The sequence below is a fragment of the Hypanus sabinus genome, chromosome 14 (genome assembly GCF_030144855.1).
Source record: "Hypanus sabinus isolate sHypSab1 chromosome 14, sHypSab1.hap1, whole genome shotgun sequence".
Taxonomy (NCBI): domain Eukaryota; kingdom Metazoa; phylum Chordata; class Chondrichthyes; order Myliobatiformes; family Dasyatidae; genus Hypanus; species Hypanus sabinus.
In genome coordinates, this window is record NC_082719.1 from 75,926,356 (window position 1) to 75,938,967 (window position 12,612).

At 43.8% G+C, this 12,612-nt stretch overlaps 1 protein-coding gene across 1 annotated transcript in view; it reads right to left on the reverse strand.

Annotated features, from left to right (window-relative positions):
* LOC132404886 (phospholipid-transporting ATPase ID-like) overlaps window positions 1-12,612 on the reverse strand; it is a 111,325-nt gene that overhangs the window by 56,021 nt on the left and 42,692 nt on the right. The window contains exons 12-14 of the mRNA XM_059989451.1: window positions 11,488-11,696; window positions 5,732-5,775; window positions 832-997 (exon numbers count right to left, since the gene is read on the reverse strand). Coding sequence (XP_059845434.1) covers window positions 832-997; window positions 5,732-5,775; window positions 11,488-11,696 — 419 coding nt within the window. The remainder of the gene's footprint in view (window positions 1-831; window positions 998-5,731; window positions 5,776-11,487; window positions 11,697-12,612) is intronic.

The following is a 12,612-nucleotide window of genomic DNA, read 5'->3' on the forward strand; positions in this document are numbered from 1 at the left end:
ACCTCTTCTGAGGTAAGTTGTGTTAAGTTATTGCTGCTAACAGTGAAAGGGTGAGCAATGGCAAGGAGAGTTCTGGGGATGAGCTAAGATGGTGTGTCGCAGAATTGTTGCAGATGTAGTTTCAATGCCTGTACAACAAGCTCAGATGTGAGGCTGGATCACTCTGGGCACCAAAAGGAGAAATTGGAGCCCAGGTAGAGGAGATTTGATGCCCGTACAACTGGCTCAGGTGCGAGGTTGGATCGCACTGGGTGCTGAGCTGATTTGAAGAGCTTGAGAGCATCTTCAGGCTGGGCGGTGAAAACTGGGCCCGGAACGATTCGTTGGGTGCCATGGTCCATCCCTGGAGCCTTCTTTTGCAGCCGGGTCCTGGTGTGAGATACAATTTGCCAAGAACCAATTTCACTCGCTATCCATGGTTCTTTCCTGTCTCTCCAGGGCACCGGTGCCTTTCACTGTTCCATTGTTTGTTCAATTTAAATGCCACCCCAGAAAGACTGAAAAGACAGGGTATTGGGATCCAGGGTGAGAACTGATTTCACTCTCACCAGATAAAAACTGTCTTTTTAATCAACACGCAAGCAGAAACTTCATTCTACCATTAAGACCTACTTATTTCAGCACTAAACAGCATCTTCAGCCTTCTTTCTTAGGTTGATTTATGGATATTATTTAACCACTGTAGATAAATGCTAGTTAGTGCAGGTAGTGCACTATGTGAGCTGAAAAATAATAATTACATTCAGCAATGAATTTTACATTTTCCCTCTGTTGTGTAACACATGAAAACGAATTTTTAAGGCTTCCCTTATGAATGGCAGCATTTCTTACCCTTCAACTTTTCTTCAGACATCACTGTATGGCACAGTGACAGCAAACGGAAGAATTCTTGGACTTTAGGGTCACCAATTTTAACAGCTTCAACTAGACTATGGTCATAGAATACAAATTTCGGATCGGCCAAAGAGTTAAATGAGAAGTCCACTTTTTCTGTTTTCTGCGGAGAAGAAAGACACCATTCTTTTGTTCACGTTTTCCAAGTGCATATTCATTTACTGCATGTGTGTTTAGGAGGAAAGAACTATAGACACAAGAACTCTGTTGACAACAAGCGAAAACCTTGTTTGCGTGGAACAGTCAATACACCATTCTGCTAAAGCTTCGTTAAAAAGCTGTTCCAATATCAGTTAATGGCACTGGCCTTCAAATAGAAGCCACTTTCACCTCGTTTATGTTTTAGCAAACAGGATTTCATTTACAGAATACCTCAGCCTGCTGTTCTCTTCTATATGTTTAAGTTGCTCATCCGCTGCCTCTATTGCTTGTGCACACTTTGTTCCATCTCCTTAACCCATATGTTGACAATTTGCAGGCAGGTTGCAGTCAATTTTGAGAATATAAAATAATTAAATTCTCATTCAAATTCAGCCAATTTGCTTTTGGGGGAATTTAAATTCATTATTCTTGTCTTTGTTACATGAACACCTCTTAAAATTCCTACACCCTTAACTTATTCTCTATTTCTATGATTCAACAGCAGGAAGTGGTGTTAACTTGAAGTAAATACTTAAATGGCATGGACACAATGTATCAAATAATCTCCTTCAGTATAATAAACCAGTGATGCAATAATTCTAATAATGTGTGGCAATCAGAGCTTTCTAACTTTTACTAACAGTTCAGACAAACCTGTATTGACTGTTCTGCCCCTTGCTCATTGTACAGTTTTAGACCACATGACCTTGAGCAGAATTAGACCATTCGTCCTACCGAGTGTGCTCCACCATTCCATCATGGCTGATTTATTATCTCTCTCAACCCCATTATCCTGCCGTCGACACCCTGACTAATCATGAACCTTTCAGCCTCTGCTTTAAATGTATCCAGTAATTTGGCCTCCAAGCTGTTTGTGCCAATGAATTTCACAGATTCACCATCCTCTGGCTAAAGAAATTCCTTCTCACCTTTGTTTTAAATGAACAGTTTTTTTAATTCTAAGGCTGTGCCCTCTGGTCCAAGACTCCCCCCACTAAAGGAAACATCCTCTCCACATCCACTCTACCTAGGCCTTAACAATATTCAATAGACTTCAGTGAGATCTCCCCTCACTTTTTAAACTCCAGTGAGTACAGGCCCAGAGCCAGCAAACACTCCTCATACATTAACCCTTTCAATCCCAGAATCAACCTCATGAACCACCTCTGGACCCTCTCCAATGCCAACACATCTTTTCTTAGATAAGGGGCCAAAAACTGCTCACAATATTCTAAGTGCAGTCTGACCAATGCTTTAAAACCCTCAGCATTACATTCTTGTTTTTATGTTCTCGTCCTCTTGAAATAAATGCTGACATTGCACTTGCCTTCCTTACCAATGATTCAACCTGCAAGTTAACCTTTAGGAATCCTGTGCGAGGGCTCCCAAGTCCCTTTACACCTCTGATTTTTCAATTTTCTCTCCATTTGATAAATAGTGTATGCCATTATTCCTTCGACCAAAGTGCATGACCGTACACTTCATTACACTATATTCTATCTGATACTTACTTGCCTATTCTCCTATTCTAAGTCCTTCTGTAGAATCCCTGCTTCCTTAATACTACCCGTTCCTCTACTTATCTTCATATCACCTGCAAACGTGACCACTAGGCCAACATCCCAATCATTGACACATAGCATGAAAAGAAGCAGTCCCAGGACCAAACCCTCCAGAACCCCACTGGTCACCGGCAGCCAATCAGAAAAGGCCCCCTTTATTCCTACTCTTTGCCTCCAGCCAGTCAGTCAATCTTCTATCCTTTCTCGGATCTTTTTTCTGTAATATTATGGGCTCTTGACATTAAGCATCTTGACATGCATCACCTTGTCAAAGCACTTCTGAAAATTTTAAAGATGCCTCACCCAATTCCCCTAGCCAACCAGTTTGATATCATCTGCAAATTTATCATTTTACATAAATCCCTAAACTCTATTATTATAAACAGAAGTGTCCCCAGCTTTATGTTTTTGGTTAATCCTTCTCCCAATATGATAAAATTCCTCTGATACATATTTTTTATCCCCTACAGAAATTGGACCTTCTTATCATAAGTGAGGTGTTCCACCATAAAACTGGACAGAAAGTCAAGACTGAAGTTCCAAATTGGGTACAACTGTGCTTCTTCATTGGTTGCCTCAAGGAAATGCCAACTTAGGAAAATCATTCCGCATATGCCAGGTAAACCCAATACAGCAGAACCACTGGAAGAAACTGCTGTTAGTGGAGGCTAGTTGTGTTACCGGCACAGTAGTGTAGCGGTTAGCACAACACTACAGCACCAAATTGGGGTTCATTTTGCTGCGCTATCTGTGAGGAGTTTGTGCGTTCTTTTTGTGTCCACGGGGGGTTTCCTATGGGTACTCTGGTTTCCTCCCGTATTCCGGTGACGTACAGGTAAGTTGTGGGAATGTTACGTTGGCATCTGAAGCATGACGACACTCAAGGGCTGCCCCCATCACATCTTCAGACTGTGTTGGTTGTTGATGCAAAAGAGACATTTCACTGTATGCTTCAATGCTTCAATGTACGTGACAAATAATGGTAAATTTAAAAAGGAGATCTTTATCTTTATGGACTTGAACTCTTTTATTTCCTATTGTATTACAGAATATTTTTAACTCTTAGAAAATAATCCTTTAAAAAGTTAGAATTTAGTTATTAAGTTTTTTTGTATGTCAGAGTCATAGTTTAATGGTGTGGAACATGTCCATCAATGCCAATCCCATTTTCTTTTCCTATCCATGTATCTGCCCAATTGCTTTTTAAAGGCCGTGATTGTACCATCTTCTGCTACCTCCTGTTAGTGGATGTCAGAGATAATTAATCTTGCAAATGTTTGAGGAGTACACCATTTATACCCTGTGATAGAGAAAAGGTGGCAATTTATTCCATGTGAGGATGGTGTGCAACTGAAAGGGGTTTACATGTACATGATGGTGACCCAATGAACCTCCTGTAAATGTCAAACACAAGGAAATCTGCAGATGCTGACGAAGGGTCTCAGCCCAAAGTGTCGACGGTGCTTCTCCCTATAGATGCTGCCTGGCCTGCTGTGTTCCACCAGCATTTTGTGTGTGTTACTCCTGTAAATGTCTTTGGTGCCATTGAATTAGCATCATGTTTCGAGTGGCTGGTGGAATACTAATCAAGTACATGTTGAGCTTCTGATGTTTAAGCTCTCCTGATCCATGGGATTGCAGAGAATTCCAGAATGTCGGGGCAGTTAGGTGGTTAAACTCTCTCATGCTGGAAGATGATCACTTTCGCCATATGTACAAGGCAATGTTATTTGCTGTTCTTCAGTACATGCCTGAGAACTTCCTAGATCTTACTTCCTGATGCTGATGAATTGCAAATAGAATTGAACATTGTGCCACCATCAGAGAGTATGACCACCCTTCACCTTATGATGGAAGAAAGTCAACAATAAAGAGGCTGAAGATAGTTGGGCCTAGGGCACCACCCTTGGTAGCTCCTGCTGTGACATTTTAGAGCTAGGATGATGAGTCTCCATCAACCACAATCATCTCCCACTGTGGAGGTATATCTCGCATTCATTTAGAGTTTACCTCGATGCCTGTTGACTTCATTTCTACCAGGATTTCTTTATGACATACTCAGTCAAATACTGCTTTGATCTTCCCTTGTGCTTGTTCACATTTAGACCAAGGTTATATTGAAATATGGAGTTGAGTGGGTCTGGCAAAATTCCAACTGGGCATTAGTAAGCAGGTTACTGGTGAATGAGTACTAATCCGTAACTGTGTTGATGACACCTTCCTTCATTGTGATGATGAATACTGAATGGATGGGAATTAATTGGATTTGTCTTGCTATTTTTATGAGCTGGAAACACTTGGGAGTTTTTTTCACTTTGCTATATTGATACCAGTGTTGTCAATGAGTTGAAATAGTTTAGCTAGAGATATGGCTAGTTAGGGAGTGGAAATCTGATCCTCTTAGTTAATATTTCAAATTTCAAGTATTTACCTGAAGTGTTAACTTTGTTTCTTTTTCCTCAGATGTTACTGACCCTACTCAGAGTTTCATGTTTTTTTTTCCTGTTTTTATTTCAGATTTCCAGCATCAGCACTTTAAAAATTTTTGATTATTTGAAAAAAACTATTCTCTATGATGCAAATGAGATGCTTGATTAAGTATTAAATTTTAGCCAAGCAGATTGATCTTGTTTTAGCTATAACAACAGGGTTGATATCACTGTGTGATGATACTTTGATTGGAATGTATTAACATAGAAGAATAAATCCCAGAAACTGGTCTTTATGGCCTTCCAGGTCCACACCATCCCTTAACAACCCATTTATGCTAATCCTACATTAATCCCATTTTTATTCGGTCCATGTTCCCAACTCTCCCCAGATTCTACTACTCACCGACACCCTGGGGGAATTTTACAGTGGCCAATTTACCTACTAACCCCCACAAATTTGGCATGTTAGAGAAACCAAAGACCTGGAGGAACCCTTTGTTCACGGACAGATTGTGCAAAATCCACACAGACAACATGCAGAGTCAGGACTGAACCCAGCTCTGTAGTGTTGTGTTCACTAGCTGTGCTACTGCAATCCATATACGGCACACATTCACTGAAGCATGAGTTATCTGTTATATATTCATCTTCTTTCTATGTTCTATGGAAAATTATAAATCTGAACAAGGAAATGAATCTTACTGCAGTTATCACTGTCCTTTTTCCAGCCAAATCATAAACATGACCTGTTAATACATAAAAAAGATAGGTTTTAGCTTGGTACAAGCAAAAACTATTTTAAATGTAATATTGCTTTCAACATGAGTAGGATTCATATCTTCCATTCATTATTATTCAATGGCTATCGCTCTCAATATATAAAATTCTTATTTTAAGTATTCTGAGCACTTACCTGCATCAGGCAATGAGGAAATAACATTAGGATTACTGATGATATTATACAACACTATTGACAGACAAGTAACCAATCAGTATTGCCACCCTATTTTAATTGAAATTTTAAATTTCAGTCCTTTTTTATTTCAACCCTTGCTTATTTACCTATTTAGACCTTAATGTGACATTTATCGCATCATATCCAAATCCAATATTTTACAAGAACTGTACAAATACTGTACACAGCTTACTTCTGTGAAGCATTTTCATTATCATCAGAGATTACAGAGTGACATGGTGGATTAGAAAATCCATTCTAGCTCCACTACTTACCCCACATTACAGAGCATACTGTAATGCAATTTCAGAGAAAGAAAAACAGATAATAATGATAAACTTGGAAGTACAGATCTGAATTTACTAACCAATAGAAACATCTATTAACACACTGCTCTAAAAGTAAGGTCCAAACTCCAAGTAATAAGAAGAAGTCAGCAATAGTTTTTAAGCAATCATTAGCTGAAAGTACTGTATATTATTCTAATTCATCTCAGTTGGGAGGTATAGCAATCTTATAATCACCACTGTTAACAAAAGTTAGCTCTTAACTATTCTTAAGCTCTGTTAGAAAGAGTCTACAATTCCATTGAAAATCTTTGATGTATCCAACAATTGTTTTCCTTTTATATATTTGTTTGTTCATTTGTTGGTATAGTTATTTATTACATATGGCTATCATGCCAATACGGTGAAGTTCTCCTTCCTATTGAATTGCTATAGTTCTTGTGGTGAAGTTATTTTGTAATGCCACAAGAGGAATTCTGAGATATTGACTGAGCAAAGGTGAAGAATTATACTTCCAAATCAAAATGAGGTATGACTTGAAGGGAACCATGGAGATTCTGGACTAACCAGGTTCCTTTGAAGATTCATATTTGATAATACTTTTATTAAAGCTCTCTTTGTGGCTTCTCTTGACTGGAATGATTCTACACTATACTTTTGAACCATTGTGACTGTAGGCCTCAATTAGCTTCAGTTCCTCTGATCACTATGCAGTAAACACCCTGGTAAATACTGAAATTAATATTGCTGAAGGTATTTCAGGGTAAGTTTCATATTGTCCCATAACATATGGGGCAATGGTGCCTGTTGAGAAGGTGCATGTTAGACATGAATAGACATGTTGTGGCGACCCACTTTCTGCGCAGGCGAACCGACTCACAAATAGCCAGCGCGCGGGGGGAGACTTTGGTAATGCACCTCTGACGTTATTTCCACCCGGAGAGGGCAGGCGCTGGGGATTAAATGCCAGCGCCACGAAGTTTGAATAAACTAGTCTCGAAATGACTTACTGACTGTGTGTCGTTATTTCAGCGCTGTGTGTAGCACATCGCTACATTGGCGACCCCGATGGTCCAAACGGGATTTGGACCAAAGATGACCGACTCTTCATCTGTTCACGCAATTTTGCTAAATCTGCCAACTTTCTGGACGCTGCGACCATGCGTATGGTTTAGCCAAGCAGAAGCCCAGTTCCAGATTCGGCAGATATCTTCTGATTCCACGCGTTACTATCATGTGGTGAGCGCCCTTGACCAGGAGACGGCCGCCCAGGTTGCGGATTTCATACAGTCGCCCCCGGAAGAAGGCAAATATGAAGCACCAGGACAGCCTCTTGTACGTCTGGGACAAACAGTCGGGACGCCACTTCTTGGTCAACACCGGAGTGGAAATCAGCGTCTTGCCCCCGACGGGGTACGATACCCGCAACAGGAAGCCAGTTTCCACCCTGAGGGCTGCAAATGGCAGCACGATACGGACCTACGGCACCCGCACAGTGCAGCTGCAGTTCGGCGCCAGCCGGTTCACGTGGGACTTCACACCGGCCGCAGTGGCCCAACCACTCCTGGGGGCGGACTTCTTGCGAGCTCACAGCCTGTTGGTCAACTTGCAAGGGAAAAGACTGGTACATGCCGAGACTTTCCAGACGTTCTCCCTGGGTGAAGCCAGGTTGCCGGCCCCACATCTGGACTCCATCACGCTGTCGGACAACGAATTCACCAGAATCCTGGCGGACCTTCCATCGATTCTGGCACTGCAGATCATGGCAGCCATGCCCAGACACGGGGTACAGCACCACACCCCGACCCAGGGACCACCCCTCCATGCCCGCGCATGAAGGCTCACCCCAGGAAAGCTCCGACTAGCGAAGGAGGAGTTCCAGAGGATGGAGGAATTGGGAATCGTATGGAGGTCCAACAGCCCATGGGCCTCCCCCCTGCACATGGTGCCCAAAGCAGCTGGGGGTTGGAGACTATGCAGCGACTACCGCAGACTGAATGAGGCTACAATTCCAGACCGCTACCCCGTGCTGCACATACTGGACTTTGCAGCAAACCTGCATGGTGCAAGAATCGTTTCCAAAGTAGACCTCGTCCGGGGATACCATCAAATCCCGGTGCACCCTGAAGACATTCCCAAAACAGCACATCACCCCGTTCGGCCTGTTCGAGTTCCTCCGAATGCCGTTCAGCCTGAAGAATGCCACACAGATGTTCCAGCGGCTAATGGATGCAGTGGGACGCGACCTGGACTTTGCGTTCATCTATTTAGACGACATCCTTATAGCCAGCAGTAGTCGCCAGGAGCATCTGTCCCACCTCCGCCAGCTCTACTCCCGCCTGAGTGATTTCGGCCTCACAATCAACCCGGCTAAATGCCAGTTCGGTCTCCATATCATCGTCTTCCTGGGCCACAGGATTACCAAAGATGGGGCAACACCTCTGCCCACCAAGGTAGACGCGATCCGCCACTTTGCCCGGCCCAACACGGTCAAAGGCCTATAGGAGTTCGTTGGTATGGTGAACATCTACCACCGTTTCCTCCCCTCAGCAGCCCATATCATGCGCCCTTTGTACACCCTGATGTTGGGTAAAGGCAAGGACATTACTTGGGACGAGGTGGCTGCAGCTGCTTTCATTAAAGTCAAGGAAGCCTTGGCAGATGCTGCGATGCTGTAATGCTGGTGCACCCCTGAACGGACGTTCTGACTGCCCTCACATCTGACACAGCTGTCGGTGGGGTGCTGGAGCAGCTCATCGAGAGGTGCTGGCAACCCTTGGCATTCTTCAGCAAGCACCTACAACCACCCAAACTCAAGTACAGTGCTTTCGACTGGGAGCTGTTGGCTCTGTATCTGGCAATCCGGCATTTCAGGTACTTCTTAGAAGGCAGGCCGTCCACTGCGTTCACGGACCACAAACCGTTGACCTTCGCGTTCACGAAGGTGTCCGATCCCTGGTCGGCTCACCAGCAGCGACATCTGTCCTACATCTCCGAGTACACGACGGACATCCAGCATGCCTCAGGAAAGGACAACGTCATGGCAGACACACACTCCAGACCAGGTTCCATACCCTGTCCCTGGGGGTGGACTATGCAGCACTGGCAGAGGCGCAGCAGACAGATGACAAGATGCCCAGCTACAGGACTGCAGTCTCAGGTTTGCAGCTGCAGGACTTCCTCGTAGGCCCAGGTGAGAGGACCCTCTTGTGCGAAGTGGCTACCAGCCAACTTCGCCCCATCGTCCCGGCAGCCTGGAGGCGGCGAGTTTTCGACTCCATACATGGTTTGGCGCACCCATCTATCAGGACAACCGTCCGGCTGGTCTCCAGCAAGTTCACGTGGCACGGACTTCGCAAGCAGGTCAGTGAATGGGCCAGAACGTGCGCGCAGTGCCAAACAGCCAAGGTGCAGCGGCACACTAAAGCCCCACCGCAGCAGTTCGAACCCACCCACTGGAGATTTGACCACATTCATGTGGATATCGTGGGCCCCTTACCAGTGTCCTGAGGAGCGCGGTACCTCCTAACTATGGTAGACCGGTTCACGAGATGGCCAGAGGCAGTCCCGCTCACCGACACATCTGCCGATTCCTGCACCCGAGCACTGATTGCAACCTGGGTAGCATGCTTCGGGGTACCGGCCCACATTACCTCCGACAGAGGCGCCCAGTTCACCTCCAGCGTGTGGTCGGCTGTGGCCAGCCTGTTGGGAATGCAGCTACACCACACCACTGCCTACCACCCACAGTCGAGCGGACTAGTGGAACGCTTCCACCGTCACTTGAAGTCGGCTCTCATGGCCCGCCTGAGAGGACCTAACTGGGTGGACAAGCTTCCCTGGGTTCTGCTTGAAATTTGCACAACACCCAAAGAGGATCTGCACGCCTCGTCAGCCGAGTTGGTGTATGGCGCGCCCCTGGCCGTCCCAGGTGAGTTCATACCAGCCTCAAGGGGGCAAGAGGAGGAACCTGCAGCAGTCCTGGACAGAATACACGAAAGGCTCGGCAACCTGGCCCCCGTACCAACGTCACAGCATGGACTGACCCCGACCCATGTACCCAAAGACTTGCAGAACTGTAAGTTTGTGTTTGTATGAAGGGGCGGACACTGGGCACCGCTACAGTGGCCGTACGAGGGGCCGTTCAAGGTGATCAACAACAACGGGTCCACGTAAGTTCTGGACATTGGGGGGAAAGAGGAGGTTTTCACGGTGGACCGACTCAGACCAGCCCATGTGGACTTGGCGCAGCCAGTCGAGGTTCAGGCACCGCGGCACAGAGGCAGACCTCCCAAACAGAGGCTGATCCAGACTGTGGACATTGGGGGGGGGGTATTGCCGGTTCTGGGAGGGGGGTTATGTGGCGACCCACTTTCTGTGCAGGGGAACCAGCTCACAAATAGCCAGTGCGCGGGGGGAGACTTTGGTAATGCACTTCTGATGTTATTTCCGCCCGGAGAGGGCGGGCGCTAGGGATTAAATGCCAGCGCCGCGGTTTGAATAAACTGGACTCAAAACGACTTACTGAATGCGTGTCGTTATTTCAGCACTGTGTGTAGCACATCGCTACAATGTACAGTAAATTAAGAAAGGACTGCCTTTGCATGAACGGCTGTACCACACAAAGGTGACAACGTTCTAGCAATAAAAAAGGTGGGGGGGGGGGGATGACAACACTGAAGAAAAGAACCAAAGCTTTAAGAAAGTATCAGTCTTATATTTTATCATATCTATTAGGATATAGCTTGAAATGATCAAGGAAACAAACATATATTTTCTTGCAATCTTTAATACAAATGAGGAATGCAAAAGAATTATCAGTTATCGCTTTCCTATATGAAAATTCAAACTTCAAGACAAAAGTTTAATTACTTTAACCTACTACTTGCACCTAGCATGGAATTAAGAGAGGTTGGTTTGCCTCAAATAGTTGACAGTGTTCACATTATAATTCAATTAAATAGGATTCACAAAGAAAATACTCAGTTTGTACAAACCCCTTACTGGGGGCTGAATGTACCACTTTGATGTGTGAGCATTCTTCCAATATTGTGCTGTAGCTTTAAATAAAAAAGTGCCTAGAAAATGTTGCAAATGATTGATCATGTCACTTTTGTATGACTTCTACGCATATGCTAGAAATTATAGCAAAGGATCAAAAAATCATGCAGTGTGTTTTCTCAAGAGATCATGAAAAGTATTTTTTAGTTCCTTACCATACATTTTGCCATTGATTGTGCATTTGTTAAACAGCATGATATTCTGTGTCAGAGTTCCTGTCTTATCAGAGAATATATACTTGATCTGTCCAAGTTCCTCAGTTAATGTAGTTGTACGTGCGACCGCAGGAGTGTCTTTCTTTGGATAATACATTTTACTATCCCAGTCAATGTAGAAGCTGCTACCCAAGCGAATTACTTCAATACTAGTAAAAGAACACAAAGTTGCAAATTACAGGAATAATTGATTACTTTCTTTAAGATGTTATTAACAAATTAATTTCAAGCTAAAACAGTTATCCACCTTGAGTAATATTCTTAATTACTGTTCTCTTTACTGAGGTATGTATGATGGTAAACCATTCCCTGACATTTACAAAATTGCTCACACTTTAATGACTTCAGGGAGAGAAGATAATTTACTTGCTAAAACAAATAAAATAGGTCAACTAATGGAGACATCACAGAGGGAGATCAGAAGCTTTTTGATCCCCTGAGAATAACAGTTCTGCCCTTCACTGCCAGCATACTCCAGATGATCAAGTGATGCAGGAAAACGGAGATCAAGTGTGAAAACTGTCCTTTGAGATAAAAGCTGCACGAGAAGTTAAAGAAGAATTTCTTTACAATGAGAAGGGATGTTACTCATGAACTGCAGCACTAATATTAATTTATCAAAGCAACATGAAGAACAAAAGTACTTGTGATTGACTCATGCCATTGAGATGAAGGAATTTTTGTATTTTGGATTTATTTGCTGTTTGGGGAAGGTATTGGATTGTGTAGCAAAAATACTACTTAATCTTTAGGAGGCTAGCCAACCATGAAGTTTATCATGATTGCATCATGCAATCACAATTAACTATGTTGTTTATTTCCTCTAGAGTAGGTTACATGGTCGGCACAACATTGTGGGCTGACGGGCATGTGAAGTGCTGTAAATTTCTACGTTCTGTGTTCCATGGTACAGAGCTCAATTTAATTTTTTTTTCTTTTATTTAAAAATGATCAGCATGGAAACGGAATGGCTATCAGCTCTAGGTGGGGTCCACACTCAGGCAAAAGGTCTCCGGGTAAGGGGCCATTTAAAAATAGTATGAGAAAAAATATATTTGTGAAGAA